General features: G+C 33.8%; 1 protein-coding gene across 2 annotated transcripts in view; it reads right to left on the reverse strand.

Moving 5' to 3' along the window:
• The window catches only part of SLIT2 (slit guidance ligand 2), a gene marked incomplete at both ends in the record, with an annotated part of 250,813 nt that overhangs the window by 46,501 nt on the left and 187,270 nt on the right, over positions 1-17,042 (reverse strand). Inside the window, 6 exons of one of the 2 annotated variants that reach the window (XM_079534253.1) lie at positions 1,312-1,455; positions 4,424-4,498; positions 10,434-10,584; positions 14,093-14,116; positions 14,850-15,013; positions 15,141-15,284. In XM_079534253.1, the coding sequence (XP_079390379.1) occupies positions 1,312-1,455; positions 4,424-4,498; positions 10,434-10,584; positions 14,093-14,116; positions 14,850-15,013; positions 15,141-15,284 (702 nt within the window). The remainder of the gene's footprint in view (positions 1-1,311; positions 1,456-4,423; positions 4,499-10,433; positions 10,585-14,092; positions 14,117-14,849; positions 15,014-15,140; positions 15,285-17,042) is intronic. The other variant, XM_079534254.1, reaches the window with a different exon arrangement.

The raw sequence follows: 17,042 nt of genomic DNA on the forward strand, positions 1-17,042 counted from the left end.
TGGCACCTGAGTGTAGCATGTGTGGAGAGAAGTAGAGAACAAAAACTTGTTTTCCAATGCAAGAGGCTATTTCCCTAATCATTTGGCTTTTTTCTTTCAGTAACAGAATCAGTAATCAACAATAAATAAAACTGACTGAAATCCTCCAAATCAGAGGAGACACACAGCAGTCCATACTTCAAGCTTCCAAGCCTAAGTGAGTACAGAACTGCTATTTATATTGAGCAGAAGTCTGTACCAGGCTGTCCTCCTGAGATCCCTTCCACATTAAATTTTAATAGGATAAAAGATAGAAAGCACTTCTACTACATACTCAAATCTTTCAAATGAAAGAAATCAAGCTACCCAGACTCTTCCTCAGCATGACTCCAGGACTTAGTAAAAATTACAGAAATAAAGCATGAAACACCTATTTTAAAATCTCTAATATATCTGTTAGAAAACACAGGAGCTTTGAAGTTTGCTGCTTTCCTACTTGCCCTTCAACAAATAAATAATTTTCTTTTACACTGTGGTCTAGCTGCTTCTAACAAATTCATCAGCTTTAAATGAAAAGTTGTATATTATAGGTCTGATATATTAAAAATTAAAAATGTCCAATATCTTCAGACAGCTGAAGCCCCAGAGACCATTTATGTTGGCTCTGGGCTGCCGATCAAAAGGATTGATGCTGAAGAATGCCAATAAGCTGGAGATTGTATGAACATCTTTTTTTTTTTTGAGTGGAAAGAACTAAACTACCTTCATGGAAAGATTGAAATAAGTTCAAGCTATAGTACTTCCACTCCTCCATTCGCTGTTGAAATACCATTAAAATTACTTACGAGAAAATCATTTCCCATGTTTCAATATCCCCCGGAATCATTTTTTCCTCTAGCAAAATTGAGTTGGATTGAATCAGATTCCGTTATGTGAAATGTCTAATTCCAATGCAAAATTCTGTTGCTTTTAAGCAGATGATTATTCCCGTTTCTGTTCCCATTTCTGTTTCCGCAGTTGGATGTTTACTGTTCTCAACTGCTTCATCATTTAAGAGGGAACATAATTTCTGTAGTCTAATAATCACAACGAAGAACTTCAGCCGTATTATATCAATAATTAAAAAATTCATATTCTTTATTAGAACCTTTCTGTGAAATAGGAAAAAGACTTAATATATACTTGAGCAATCCATAGCTAATCCAAAATCAAAGTTTTAAAGACAAATTAAAAGAATTTAAATAAATAAATAAATGTGCTTTCTATTAAAATAATTACTTTAAAAAAAAATAGGAAAAGAAGAAATAAGAGCACTCAAATAATCATACTTACAGTGTTTTAAGACTTTCCAGTCCTTTGAACATTTTGTCTCGAACAGTTTCCAAACGATTGCTAGTGAGTAATAGTTCATTGACACCAGAAGCTCCATCAAATGCACCTTCTTCAATATCTGTAATCTTGTTATTGCTCAGGTTTCTATTACACATTAGCAGAAACAAGAGAAAAACATATTTTTCTTTTATTAAATACCCCAAATGAACTATTAAATATTAAAGACTAAGTAGATTTCAAGATATTAAGTCTCTGTATAAAAGCAATGAACATACTGCTCAACTTTGAACTGGAAAAAACAAAAGTTAATGGCCTGCTGACTATATGAATAAAGATTTTCACAGCAGTTTTTGGAAATTGTTTGCAATTGCCCAGCACATGCTGCTGCCACACAAAAATTTCCTTCTCTTTTCATAAAAAAAAAAATCCCCAATCTTGTGAAAGAATATACATCTTCTGTCTCTAGTCCTTCTAGCATTATTAGATGAATTAATGAAGTGGTACTGTACGAGAATTTGCACAACTACTCTGATTTCTTTATTTCATCTCAACAGACACAGATGTAAGAAAATAGTATAAACAGCAACATATGTAAATGAAATGTGTGAACGAAAACAGTAAATGATATGTTAATCATTTTGACATTCGTAGAAAATAAGGTTTTATAAACAAGATAGATAGTTCAGTTATCTGCAATTCACATGCAAAGTGGATCAAAATGTAAGAAAATATCTTAAGATACTGCCAAAATATTTTAGTGTTTGTGGCTTTTAGTTCAAATATGGAAATTACATCCCAAATGGAGAGTATCTGTTCTATATATACAATAAGCGTGCATACACAATAATATACATTTTAAAAAGATTTTTCATTCTATTCTTGTCTTGTTTTTAAAGTAAGTCTATTTATACTTACTTACACTTGTATGTTGTTCAGAACAGTTATTTACCTACATACTAGACAGTGTCACAATTCACTGAGGATTTTTACAGAGCTCTTAAATGTGCTGAGAAATTCTGAAATACAATGAAACTAAAAAGTTTTTACTTAACAGAAGGAGCGATGTTGAAAAGAGAACCAAACATTATTTGATGCACCTTCTACAAGAGCATTATTTTAATTTATCGTGAGAAACACATTATTAGTTACAGTAAAAATTCATACGCTTGCCAGCATGAACTGGTGCCATCACCTAAGACATAGAAAAAAGGATGTGTGGTTTTGTTTGAATGCTGACTACTCATCTCTAGTCTAGCTGTAATTTCTCATACACCTTGCCTGTGATGAAAGATATAATCATCACTTTCACTTAGTTTCAAGGTGAAGCTGTTCAGTCTCCTGTAAGTTGCTGCACAAAGCTGGAAGCAAGAAATTAATTATTTTTCATCTCAATTGACTTAGAGATGTCAGGCCCTTAGTTTCCTAAAATCTTCCTTGTTTGTGGCATAACATAGTCATTACTCCATCTACCACACATTTTAAGGGATATTTCAAAGGTTATTTTAAGGATTAACGCTGCATGGCTAATCAATGATATGTCTGCTTTATTACTTATGAACCATCAAATCAATTAAACATTTAGGTCTCAATTCTTCAATGTCATTTGTGCAGAATGACCTCTGCACCTATTCGAACTTGCAGAAGAAACATGAACTTCAAGCAAATGCAGAATTCACTCTTACTGGTGTCTCTCTAACACCTCACTGCTTTGCAATCATGCTTAGGCATACTCTGAATTGAATATTTTAACAATTGTTAGCTGTATTAAAAAATTATGGATAATAATGTGAAATAAAATGTTAACTTTTCTGTAACATTTTTTCCAATTTTTTCCTCCTCAGTTATACAGATTTCAAAGCTTTTAAGGGGTTCAGCAGACAGCTACACTGATCAATATTCGACTTACTTTTTCTTTTGTCTTGAACACTTCCTCCTGAACTAAATAGCAGCAAATGAGATTTAGGTAGCATGAGATGTTGGCTAATCTAGCTTTATAGCCTGAAAAGATCTGATTACTGACAGTCCATTCCCTAGTTTCCATTTTTCTTAAATATGAAGAATTGATGTGCGTGTATTTGAATGCTACTTTAAGTATTTTACAGCTGTGAAAAGTGCTAATCTGTGATTGTTGAGGAATGAAAAAACTGGATATCAACTCTGTAGCCCCAATTTACTGCTGTGTCAGTCATTCCTGTATTCTTTCTCTTAAGTACCTCAGCCCAGATCCAAATTAGCATGGAATACTCAAGTGGATGGGTCAAAGGAAAAAAAAAATAATTAAGCCAGCTCATATCTGGGCAAGGCTAATAAGAAGTTTATACAATACTATTGCTCACCTTGAGTTTTTAGTCACTGGTAGCACAAACCAAATTTTTACAAGTGGTAATAACTTGGTGACTGCATTTAATAAAGCAGTGCATCATTTTCATTAATTTTGACTTGCATTTTTCTCCACTTAGTATTTATGCCTGAATTAAATCCTGAAAATATTGAGCAGAGAACCACTAAGTAACTAAATGATCTGCTCTTGAATTCCTGCCACATGCCTGAAGTGAAAGAAAAGCTTTTCAAAGGTTTATTAACATCTACAATTGGTAAGATTACAAGCAACTCTTAGAATGTCAACTGTGAAAATGAACTATCAAAACCTTCTCTCTTTTTTTTTCTCTCAGTCATTTAATTTTGATATTCCCCTCATCTAATGATAGTTTAATGAAGCACAGAATCAAAGGCATGTCTCGAATGTGCTGAAAGAGGCAAAACTGCCTGGTTAGGGAGTAGTAGTGCAGGAAGTTACAAAAGGTTACTGGAACCATTTTTGAGCAGCTTATACTCAAGTTCCCTGCTGTGGCTGCATAACAGACCAGCTGGCGGGACCATGCAGCAGAGCTGCTGGAGCTGTGCACCAGGAGAGGCTGTTACTGGGTTGCTTAGTCCCGAAGAGATGGACTGCTAGCTTTGATCTACCTCAATGACTGATACGAACCCATTCTTGATTTTTTCATTAGAATATATTGAAACTTTAATAGACATAAACTATCAAAGGTGGAGAAAGATGACACTAAAACTAATGTGATATCGAAATAGACAAGATCATTGAAGTGGTACTTACATTTTTCGCAGCTGAGGAAGCTTCTTAAAGATCCCAGTAGCTTCCAGAACTGAAAATTCATTATTATTGAGTCGCCTGCAAGAAATGACATCAATTTCAGAAAAAAAATATTCAAGCATTGTTAAAGACCATTCCACACTAAGGGAGCTTTTCAGAATGGCCGAACTGAATAACTTGTTTAATACTGCTACCTGAAGAACAATTCAACATATACTGACATTTCTAATTCAGAAAATTCCCATGAATGAACATTCTCATTAGTTAAAATTAGGCATACATCAGACATACAGAATCAAAAACAGATTACAAAGTAGCATACAGCTAACACTGCAGAGAAATATAAGAAGATGTTTTAAATTTTCTTTCAAGAGAAGAAAAACACAAACGTAGCTAGGGAAGACTTCCATGGCAACTTATAAATAAAAATCTTCAAGAAGTACATATAAACGACTGAAGATTAGTTTACTGTTCTTTAAGGCATATCAGGTGGAGTTTGCCAGACATCTGGAGGTGCTCACAAAACACTATTTACAAGAATGAAATAATTACTTTATTCTCAATGCTTTTATGAAATAGAGACTGAAACAATGTGTAGGCATTCAGAAGAATTTAAAAACATTTCTTTGGCCATGGTTCATCTTCAGACCACTAAACATAACACACAAATTGTGCAAGAGAGTATTAATTGTTGCTTTGTAATGCTACGAAATTGTAGTAAGTAGCAGATACTAGCCTGAAAAGTCACATGGATTTTTATCTTTCCTGTCCAGGTATCAAGACTATTCTAGCACAGTGTACATTTAGCAGCTGCTAGGTTAGGGGACATCTATTTAAAAAAATGTGTGCCCTGACCCAGTGTCTCTTATTTCATCTCCTGAACAGAAAATGGAAATTATAAGTCTTAGACGCTGTGTATGTTTTAATGGAATAATCTTATTAAGGAAGCACATCCAGCTTTTATTTAAAAATCTTAAACAGAAAGGAAATGAATGAAGAGATGAAAAATCACTGTTAAATGGAATTCAGAATAATTCCAAAATGAGAATGCTTTTCTAAATTACCTTATTGCAAGAAAAGAAAAAAAAAAAAAAAAAAAAATCCTTCAAAATTAATACAACGCTGCTTCTTCATCCTTCCTGCTCACACTCAATGATAGCCAGAAGGGAAATTAAGACTGTAAATCTGAAGGCATGGCAGTACAATTGTTGGACATTTGTATACTGTACCGAGTAGAAACAACTTCTATTTAAAAAAAAGTTACCACCTCTAAAATTTAGCTGAAAGAATTAATGTGATTTAACAAAGTTTCATCATCACCGTAAATAGTCTTTTTTTCCCCCGTGTTTCAACAGTGGAAATACCAAACACCCAATAAAAGTTGGCTTTTTCACATATTTTAAGTGCTATATCATCTAGTAGAATTATTTGTTTGTGAAGACATCTATTAATTCTAAGGAACCTTTGCAAAAAATTCTAATTCCACTAAAAATGAAATTTCTATCTACATGTAGCAAACCTTTACATATTAAAAATAATTTAGTATGTTTGTCCCCTAACTTTCCTTCACACAAATGCTTTCAATACTTTCAGTTTTCCCTCATATGTCATCTTGTTGATTATTTTTCTCCTCAAACAGGCAATCCACACTCATCTTGGAAACTGAAATTCATAATGCATTCCAGCTAGTATTTTGTTATTGTTATATACTGGAAACCAATTATTTCATATAACTTACCACACACCTGTACATACATCCCAAAATGAAATTCGAAGCAGTGCCCAGTAGGACTCATTCATCTTTACTGTGCGTAACACCACTATAGCCTTTTCTATTCAGATACTACCTACATAGTTCTCAATATTCTATTTGTATTGTAACTAGTTCTTCTTACTGTAATTTATTTCTTTTATTCTATTTTAAATAATCCTAGAGTGCTTTTGATGTTACAGAGCAAATTGCTATGAAGATTCTAAGTGTTTAAGAAGTTTCTCTATAGCTTACTATGATGGAAAAGAAACACAGGTTGAACAGTGTTGTCTCTTGTTAAGCTATAACACAAATCATATCTTCTCTCTTACTTTATGGGTATGATGACACTATAAAACATGCATTATCACTGAGGATAGATCCAGAAAAAAGGGACATCAAGAGTTATGAACTACAGTTTTATGGTCAGAAGAATGACCACATGGCATTTCAGTAGCTGGAGATTGCTGGCTTTGGATCTAGAATAATTAAATACCTGCGCAAGAAGTTTTTGTTCTACTATTAGGTAAGTGATACCACATACACAGAAATAAAACTTATTACAGATGCTTAGAAAATTACCTTATGCAATGCCATCTCCCTTTGGAGCCCAGTGCACTTAGATAATAATGATAGTTCTTACCTGCGGCTTCATGAAAAGATCTTAGAAACACTTGATTCTGGTTTATTTATAGAGAATCACTAAAATGTCATTCTCAAAACATAAAAAGCAAACAAAAAAGCATTTGATGATGATGTCTAAATGTTTAGTTTTCAGTTTTATTTGATGTGTTCTCTTGTTTTGTTAATGCATATTCTGGTACAAGAGCTGAGTCCTTTTGAAAGACTATAGAATGCAGTGATATTCTGGAGTGCTTTATGTTTCAAAGCTTATCTTGTTAGGATTTGATACATTATCATACATTGTACAGACATTAAAAAAATGGAACATACTGTACTAAAATTCATTTTGTTTAGACTTTCTCCTGGAAACTCTGGCTTGAATCAAATGTTGCATGAGTTTTCTTGTATATTGGTATGATACTTAAAAAATATCCGATGTCCAGGATTCTTTTACAGACTAGTATTCTATCTCAAATACTTCAGTAGCACATTAGATAGGCCTTTGACTGGTTTTCTGAAAGATTACAAGCAAACAACTAACTAGAAACAGATTGCACTTGGCTCATTTAAGCATTTTTTTCACCTTTTATAATTAAATATCTGTCTTGAACTTCATTATTATTTTTAGATCTGTATATATACGTGTATATATATATACAAACAATAAACTACTCAAGATAGAGTTTTTTGTTGCTACATTTTTTTTGCTGTTGTAATCTGTACAAACAATACTCAAGCCATCTCAGATAAGCAAGTAAGCAGGTAGTAGAACCCGTGATTAGAAAAAATGCCTTCAAACTCCTTTACAGAACACTTTGCTGTCATCCCTGCAGTTTGTTGAGCTGAAACACCGAAGTTACCAGTTGATATTAGTAGAGAAAGAAGAAATTATTTTCAGGATATAATTTTAAAAACAGATTTAAAAGAAACATTACATATTTTCTTGAACTCTAGATGAGCAATATTTATCACTAGATCTTTCATTTCGTTAGCTCTAGAATGATGGAGATAAAAGTAGTTCAGCATCTTTAGTCCATTAAATTTCATGTTGCACATTATGATACTGTGAATGAAGATGCATTTTTCTGTCAGACTAAAGAAATAATTATTTTGTTCCTTATACCATCTACACAGAGAGAACCCATGATAAAAGTTCTCTTAGAGGTTACAGTTTTCCTGTTACTTTCACAGCCTTCTGGGCTAAGGGACACAAAGAAGTCTGGACTTCAGAGATCTCCAGATGAATTATTTGAGAAAAATAAATATTTAACAGAGAAATCTAAAGAAATCTCAACATTTCTTCACTTTTAATCTTTGTTTCCAAGCTCCAAATGTCTCAGCTGTAAGAAATACCCCAGAGAGAATAATCTAGCCTTTTTCTTCACTGTTAGAGAAGCATTAATGTCGTTTAGCTCTAAATACCTTTAACACATATTTGGTGGTTAAAACAAAGAAAGGCTAACTAGCTGTTCTTTTCATACGTGTCACTAAGTGAGCAGGAAATCACAGTGACCCTAGAACTGGACTGAAGTCCCAAGCAGAGCAATCTTTGTTCCAATGCATCAAAAACAAGAGATGACAGGAGTAAAGAAGGAAAAGCTGTAAGCATCAGCGAGGCAAATAACAGAAGCTATGGCAGTTGCATTTTTAGAAGTGAAATGCAGAAATACTTTCACCACGCCTATAAAATATTTTAAGGTTGTTAAAAATTCTCTTACATCACAAGAGTTGAAGCATAATCTTTACAATTTATCAAGAAGAAAGTTGAATAGTGACTGTTAAAGTTTAAGAACGGTAAGTATTGGATAAAGAATGGAAAGAAAAGAGCTCTTTATCAGCAAAAAATATTAAAAGAAGAGATGATGAAAATTGAAGAGAGACAGATTCTATCTGAAAGTAATGTTCTCATTTTAAAAGATTTTAACAGAGATTAATGGGAATGATTAACTTCTGTAACATTTTTAGGGAGATGGTTCATTTTTAATCCACCAATACCTTCAAATGAGATTGAATGCTTTTTTTAAAAGAAGTGCAGTAACCAAAAATGAATTATCTTTTAGTGAAACAGACTTTTTTTTTTTGTTGACTGCAAATTGAGAGCTTGGGATACACAGCAGATGAGGCTTGATAATTTCATTGTTTCCTCTGAATTTAATATGTATAAATTATAATTATAGAAAGAAAACACTTTAGAGCTCATATGTCACATGTAAAAAAATGAGTAGGAAAATCAATGATTAAAATACTAAATGAAGAGTATAACTTCTTCAGAGGAGAGAGAATTAAACATGAATTCTGTTAAGAATCAGGACAATGCATTCTTGTCGTTTCATCTTGGCACGGTAACTATAATTTTTACACCAATTACTATGTGTACTCCTCTTACAGTCTAACCTGCCACCCATTATTCTTCGGTGGAAGTATTTTTATCTCAAAATATTATGACATAACATCCTATGACATTCTTTTGGGCTTTACGGTACAAACAACAGCTTAAATGTGGCCAAAAACTGAACTTTGATTTTATGACATATGTTACTTTTTCCTTTCAATTTGCTATCACACTGGTAACAACCAGAATTGCCACTTAGATTTGTAATTATAACATCACTGAGTTGAATTCTTTCTCCTAGTTCATACAAAAATTACCATCTCTATTTATACAATACCTCAAATTCTTTTTTCCCATTCAGACATTCAATATCTAACTGCAGTCTTATTATTCAATGCTGTACTATTGCTTTGCTCCTAGTCAAAGACTGTCTTTTAAGATATCTTCCACATTTTTGTTCATCTCACCCCTGTGGCTGATCACATCACTTACATCTCCATATCTCTGTTCCCACTTTACTATGTTAAATCAAAGTCTGTCTTTTGCACATTATTGCTCTGCTTTGCTCTTTATACTGTCTCCCAAGAAAAACAGCTATTTCCTCCCTTCTTGGCTCTCCCAGTGGCGGTCACTTTCACTTCATGCTTTTCTGCTGGTTCTTCAAGCATCTCTGCATTTTCTTCTACACTGTTTTACGCATGGGAAAAACTTGTAAAGCTGTCTTAATTTTATCTTTCAATCCCCTCTTGAATACTACTTCAGCTGTAATGTCTACAGATCCTTCCCATATGGCACTTATTAAGCAAGTAATAATCTGTGACATCTTTTCTGCTCATGCCACATCATTACATTATTATCTCATCTTAATCCAACTCTATCTTGTCTACTTTATCTTCCTCTGGTCTCCTGCCTGACACATAATGTGAGCTTTGCATAACAACAGTCAGCTCTGTTTTATTTAACACTTAGGTAGTGCTTTTAAGACAGACCTTTAGATACTGGATGTACTACTTGATCCTGTACTCAAAATTAAAGGCAAAATAAATCCCACTGTCTTTCCAAAAAATCCACATGGGCTGTTCACATACTGGAGAACTGTAGTGTAGAATTTGCCTTTTTTATTCTTTTTTATCATGTTTAAGGCTTAATGGTACCGAAATGAGGCACAAATAGTTTTTATTAACATACAGTGCATCACAGAGCTTACATGTAATTTTTGCTATTCAAAAATAGAAGCTGTGGTTTTGTATTTGAAAGTTTTAGGTAGCTTTTTCATAAGCAAATGATGCTTTGTGGATTCAACTTACAACTCTGCTGTGTACTGTGGGATGTGATCAGGAATTTTGTTGAGTTTCTGATTGGAGCAGTCCACTGTGGTCCCTTCACAGCGACATTTCTCAGGGCAAGCCAAATCTGCAAAGCAGTCTCCACTTAATTTGGATCTGTAATCTTCAGTGCCTGTGAAAGAGTCAAGTCAAAATACAGATACTGAGTCAATAAAGAAAAAGATTTGTTTCTTGTGAGAAGGTTGAAAAGATATCTGCAATGCAGGTAACGGGTGGGCAACTTGGGAAATGTATGATAAATTTTGTGATATTTAACAGACACAGGGGCTTCAAGAGAGGGTTAAATATAAGGGCTTAGATATGCTGGAAAAAGAAACTGTGACCAACTTCACATAACAGGATAACATTAACTTGAGCTTTTCACAGCTGTACTTTCTGCTGATTGTGTTGTCAGCCAATCTAGCATTGTTTATAGCTAATCACACAAATGCCACTGATTCTTTTAGAATTTATTTTATTTCTCTGTAGCAAGAATAAATAGATCCTGAATGCCACCATTTCTCTTTCTTGAGCTACAGATTTGTATTGTTGACAGGACTTCATTAACTTCTGTGATTTTTTGTTTTTTTGCAGTCCCAACCCTCCATATCATCTTGAACACGTGAGACTGAAAGCCCTATCTTTAGCTTTAATTTTAAGAAAATGTGTGATCCTGACTTAAGCCTCAGCAGCATGCCATGCTGTAGAAAGCTGCGTGACGTTCCATGGTGCTTGACAGAACCATGTTTTACTCATACCTCACAACCACATGGTTAGATCAAGCACAACAGAAAATCTCGCTACATTATCAAAACTGCATCCATTAGGCCAAGGGTAACAGCGAGGGAAAAGAGGAAGGAGCAGGTATAAGTTATAGAAGCATTTGAAGTTTAATACTTGCTTACATGACATGGCATTCTTTTTACTGAATGGCCAGTGCCACAGTAACAGTATTACTGTCACAGATTAAATAATTCACAAAAAAAAAAGAAAAAAGATAAAAGGAAAAAAAAAAAAAAAAGAACCATATAGAAAGTTTCCTCCACCATTTCCCAGAGTCAGTCAAAGAAAACGTCCTAAACATATCAGGAGAAAACATCCAGTAAGAAACTGAGGGTTGGTGACAAAGAAAACAAAAAGAAGCTGAAAGGACCTGTGGGTTCTTCTTGGACAAAGGTGAAAAGACTGAGACTAGTAGAAGGTGCGTCAGGGCTGGGAGGTACATTGTGATTTAGCTCAGACACTGAACTTTACTTACAGCCAAAATGGTGAACTCCTGCAAAAGTAAAGATAGCCAAGAAGGAAAGAAAGACAGAGTAATCCCAATTAAGACAAAAACATGAACTAAGTTTATATGTTTCCAACTCAAATTTAATTTGATTAGAGGATGTTGCTAGGGAGTACCACCTACAGCAGAGAGAAAGAATAATTCATTTTAAGTGGCATTAAAAAAATGAAGAAAGATTGAGGTTAATTAGAAATTTCATATAGAAATACAGTATCTCCCATGCACTGTTCTTCATTATTTTAAATGTGTTCATTAGGAACTGTTATGCTCCTTTGAACACATATACATGCTATGCCACTTAAAATACTTAATAAACCAAAGAAACATGGGAGAAACAGATACCTCATGAGAGGAAAAAAATCAGTCGTCATTTATTATTCCATCTGGCATTTGCAAATGTCTAAGTAACACATGATTTAGATGCTTGGAATATTTCTATGAGCAAGTAGACAAACTATTTCTTTTCAAATTCCTGATTTAATACTTATTCAGCCTTTAGTTTTCCAGATTAATATATTCAAATTCAATTAAGAATTCTTAGCACCTGCAGAATAAGATCTCCCAATGACATTTTAAAACAAATATAGAAATGATATTTGACTTTTAAAGAAATTTAAAGATTTTTACAGTATTTAAAGAAGCATAAATAAGTATTTTGAGCACTTTTTAATACTTGTGAGCAAAGTTACAAACACATTTTTTCCTCCTGTTTCCAGAATAAATCACTGTTAGTAGTTCAAAGTAAAAAAAAACTAAAATATTCAGGGACAAGATCTTCAACAATTAGAATAATTTCATGCAGCATCTCCCTGATAACCTGATGGAAAGAGAAAGTACGCAAGCTGTATTTCAAGAAGTACATCTGTAGCACTTTTTGACTGATTTTGTTCTTTCTCTTCTTTTTTGCAGGAAAAGCATTTTTAAAGGGTACATAAACAAACCTAAGCTGCATGTGTGGCCATAGTATAAACAAGCTGTGAAGACATTTGCTGGCAAGAAAACACTTCTAACTCAGAGACAAAAGTTGTGCTGGCAAAGTTGAGTAGAAGTCATTCCGTGGCAGGAATACAGCTGTTCTACTCATTAAGAAATGAAGTGGTAACTACAGGTTTGAGAAACTGAATCCCCCTCTGTTTTATGCTGCTTTAAAACACATTTTTGTGGCTGCCAATGCTGACAAATGACTCCTTATTTTGTATTTAAGTTTTCTTTTCTTAATATTGTAACCAACATTTAGCATGAGGGCATGAACAACTCACATGGTTGCTGCAAGTTTAAGTAACGCATCACATAGCATTAGGAGAAAAGCTAGCATGCCAGCTTAAAAGATAAAGACCAATCAATAAATCAGTATTTCAGACACTGCAGAATGACAATACATCTGTAATACTTGAAAGAACAAGTGCACTGGTGTCATAATCAATTATTGTGGGTATTTTTCTGGATATTATGCTATGGCAGAAAACCCTGCTTGCATATAACTTACTGTAATTCATCAATAGATTCATTATTTTTTTGTTTATTTTGCCAAACAATTATTTGTCACCTGTTAGGAAAATAATGCAAGTGCATCATTGCTTTTTTCTATTAAGAAATCAGTGCACACACCTGACAAACAAGGTAAAATAAATATAGAAACATATTTCAAAGAGCTAGGGCCATCATAAGTGAGTCTTCCCAGAAAATATCTTAGACTCACTGTAGCTGAAAGCAGTGTGTAAATTACTGTTTCAACCCAACTCGAAAGTCATGTTTTCTTTAAGGGAAAGCATTTCTGATTCATTGTATGCGTGTGACCACAGAATGCCTTTAATGAATGTCAGCTTTCTTTTCCAAGCATTCCACTGTGATTTGGCAAACATGAGGAGGGTGAGCAAGCAGTAGCTGAAGACAGTGTAAAGCATGAAAGCAAGGCAAGAAAACATTCGTTTGTAAAGTCTGTTTTAAGTTGTACTAGCTCTTTGACAGAAGTAGGTTTTCCTGTGTTTAAAAGCAGCTCAGAAGCTACATTTTAAAAACAGCAGTAGCAGAAAAGGAAAGGTAGATGGCAAACAAAGGCATCAATTGAAATATCAGCTAGCAGGTGCAGCCTTCTACATAATTTAAGTAAAGGTATTTTGGTAGGTTGTGTGCAAATTTGTGAGACGAAAACGTAAATGGAGCTGCATGCTAAGCTCTTATCCAGAAAACAGAGCTACTAGTAATCTACAAAGAAAACTATGTCTAGCTACAGGAATTCATTATTGTTAATAGACATGCATCAATTTCCTAAAAGCTATAACAAACTTTGCTTTTTGGGGGGAAAGGGGAGAGTATTTGCAGTTAGTCAATCTTACTGCAGAGCCAAACCTACCTGGAATGAAATACTGTTCTTTAGCTAAATAAAGAGAAAAAAAAAAAAAAATAGAAGATGCACCTGAATGTCAGCAAGCAAAGAATGAGTTTTATTAGAGTAAGTATGGACTAAAGTTAACTTAGTGAAAAAATGTGTATTCACAACAAGAAGTGATAAACAACACAGTGCGGATAGTCATAAATGTAAATCCAAAACATGGATAACAAGCAGTTCTCATCTGCTATTTGCACTTGAGACTGAATAAATTGTAGAATGTGAAATGCACCTGGAACAGCTGGATACCATATGACAAAAGTTAAGGATTTAGAGAAATGTAAGTAGGAAATGGAATAAGATTAGAAAAAGAAAACAGTAAATTTCAGTCTGAGGTAAGCTCCCTGTATAAAAGGAATATGTTGTATTTCCATATTTAGCTAGAAATTTTTAGATCTTTCATATACTCCAGAGCCTTGTGGAAATTCTACAAAATGATTTATGTCAGTGATACTTGTAGCAAATAACTTCAGCATTTCATTCTGAAGTATTATATATTGCATTTCTTTTGTTAGATTTAATGCTACTCAGAAAGAGTGCCAAGCATGTTAACTGTAGTAATGTTCCAATCGTCTATGACTTCCATGACTTCAGCTGAAGAACTAGAAAACATTCTGCAACATTTAAGAATTCTGTAGAGAGCCAGCTGCCTTCATTAGAACTTCTATAACCACTGTTTTTGCCAATAAAAGAAAAACAGCAGCTGAACTAAGAAAATTACCTGAGCAGCGGAATTTCTTGCTTTTGATCTGGCCGATCCTTTTGTTTGCCAGACGGCGGGGGCTGGTGCAGCGGGCACCACTGGTCTCAATGGGGTTTGTATGAAGATAATCCGCCAGCCACTTCAGATGGCAGTCACAGATAAATGGGTTCTGAGCCAAATGCCTTTCATGGAGAAAAAAAGATAATTTCACACATTATTTCCCTTTAGTCTCAGCAGTTTCTGATATTTTTAGTGCACTGTAGAATAAGAAGTCATACTAAAGATAACCATAAATAAAAGCATACGTACAAGGTCTGAATTGCACGTAGAGGTGAAAAGGTGCCTTTTGCAATAGTCTGAAGCTTGTTGTCATACAAAGATAGGAGATTCAAGTTGTGCAGATCTTGGAAAGCATCAACTCGCAGGCAATTGATCTTGTTGGCATTTAATAATCTGCTTAATGGAAGACAATCATAAAATCAAAAGAATTTGTTCAGTGTTACTGCAACTTCAATGTTTTTCACATGTAAAACTTTGTATTCATTTTAAAATCACAACAATGTATGAACAAATACTAATTGACAGTTATATAAGGCAAGTTATATAGATAGTTATATATATTCAGCAAAATGGAAAAACCTTACTTAGGTGCTCTGAAACTATTTCAAAATATCTGCACCCTTGTGTGAGTTTATTCAGCTAAAATCACATTCCTTGTGTGTGCTGGTAGAACTTATGCATGTGGTAATTTTCTGTGCAAAGAAACAAGCTTAAAAAATCAAGTATCTACAAGGAAAACTAGTTCCTTTTGCCAAATAAACAAACAAACAAAAAGAAACTGAACACTGTGTTCATTAGCTGGAAGAGATGTGCAGTGGCACATTTAATTATATGTTACTAATCAGCATGCTGCCGCATTAACAGAGTTGTAGTAAAAACTGGTTGGCATGGAACATGTCCAAATCTGTCTGGAACCTTCTTCCTCTCCTTCTACAAAGGAAACCTTTTCTTCCCTGTATTCCCCTGACTTCTAAAGCTAAAATAAACAAGCCAATCTAAACCAACTCCCTCATGCTTTCAAAACTAAAATGACTTTGTCATTCAACTAGTTGCATTTTTCTAAAGAAATATATGCATTTTTTCTCCTATTGATGGGGAATGGTGGATTTGAAAACCAATGCTTTGATAAACAATTTTACCACACAAGTAGAAATGTACTTAGATTGAAAAGTATTGTCTACGCAGAATATATCAAATTATGGACGTTTTCTTAATAGACAATTAACATAATTTTAGAATTTTCTCTTTTTTTCTTTGAAAATCTGAAATAAGTTTTCTTTAATAAATTCTCTTTAAAGGATATCAAAAAACCCATTACAATACTAGTTAGTGACTAAAATCAAAATGTAGAACTCTAAATGGTGCTAGAGCTTGAATTTCCTTTGCCATGTTCAGTGAGTTTTTAATAATAGACATTTAGTCAATCACTAACTATGCAACTGAGACAGGAAATGGTTTCAGTTTAGTGGGAAGAAGCCACTTCGACAAGCAGTGATTCTGGGACAATATTTTCCAAAAGCACTACCACTGTTTCATGGCCTATTTCACATTTCTCTCTCATACAGTACAACTACTGCACAGTCTTTTCTGCTGGATATTGACAATATTTGATAAACATATCACCATGACATTCCTCTGTACTCCTAATATTAAAACCAAATAGAAATGGTTTATAAGATTACACATGGGAGTTTCTGAACTGTTAAAAGAAACAGCAGCTGGAGTTCATGGAGTCAAAGAATTGCACATTAAAAAATCTCAGAAAATAATAAAAAACATCAGTGGAAGTCTGCAATTCTGTTATTACATGAGTATAACTACAAATGATACTGTAGAGTGTATCCACTACACACTACCTCTAAATAAAAGTACCAAAATGGTTCTACTATGTTTCCTGTGCAACTTCGTACACACTACTGAGTACTTCCAGCTCAGCACAGTATAGTATATTATGGATTTTATCACCATAAATTCCATAAGATAACAGTTTCATTTTACTCACTTTAGGCTGAGATGTTAAGTGAGATATGATCACATTTGTGGATGAATGGCAAGCTGACCTACAACAGTCTTGACACCTCTGGCTTTAAGATAATTTGTTTTTATTAAAGTCTGATCTTACGTAGAGGATCTTCTGCCAGTTTTTCTCTA

This window comes from Tetrao urogallus (assembly GCF_951394365.1).
Source record: "Tetrao urogallus genome assembly, chromosome: 4".
NCBI classification, from domain to species: Eukaryota; Metazoa; Chordata; class Aves; order Galliformes; family Phasianidae; genus Tetrao; species Tetrao urogallus.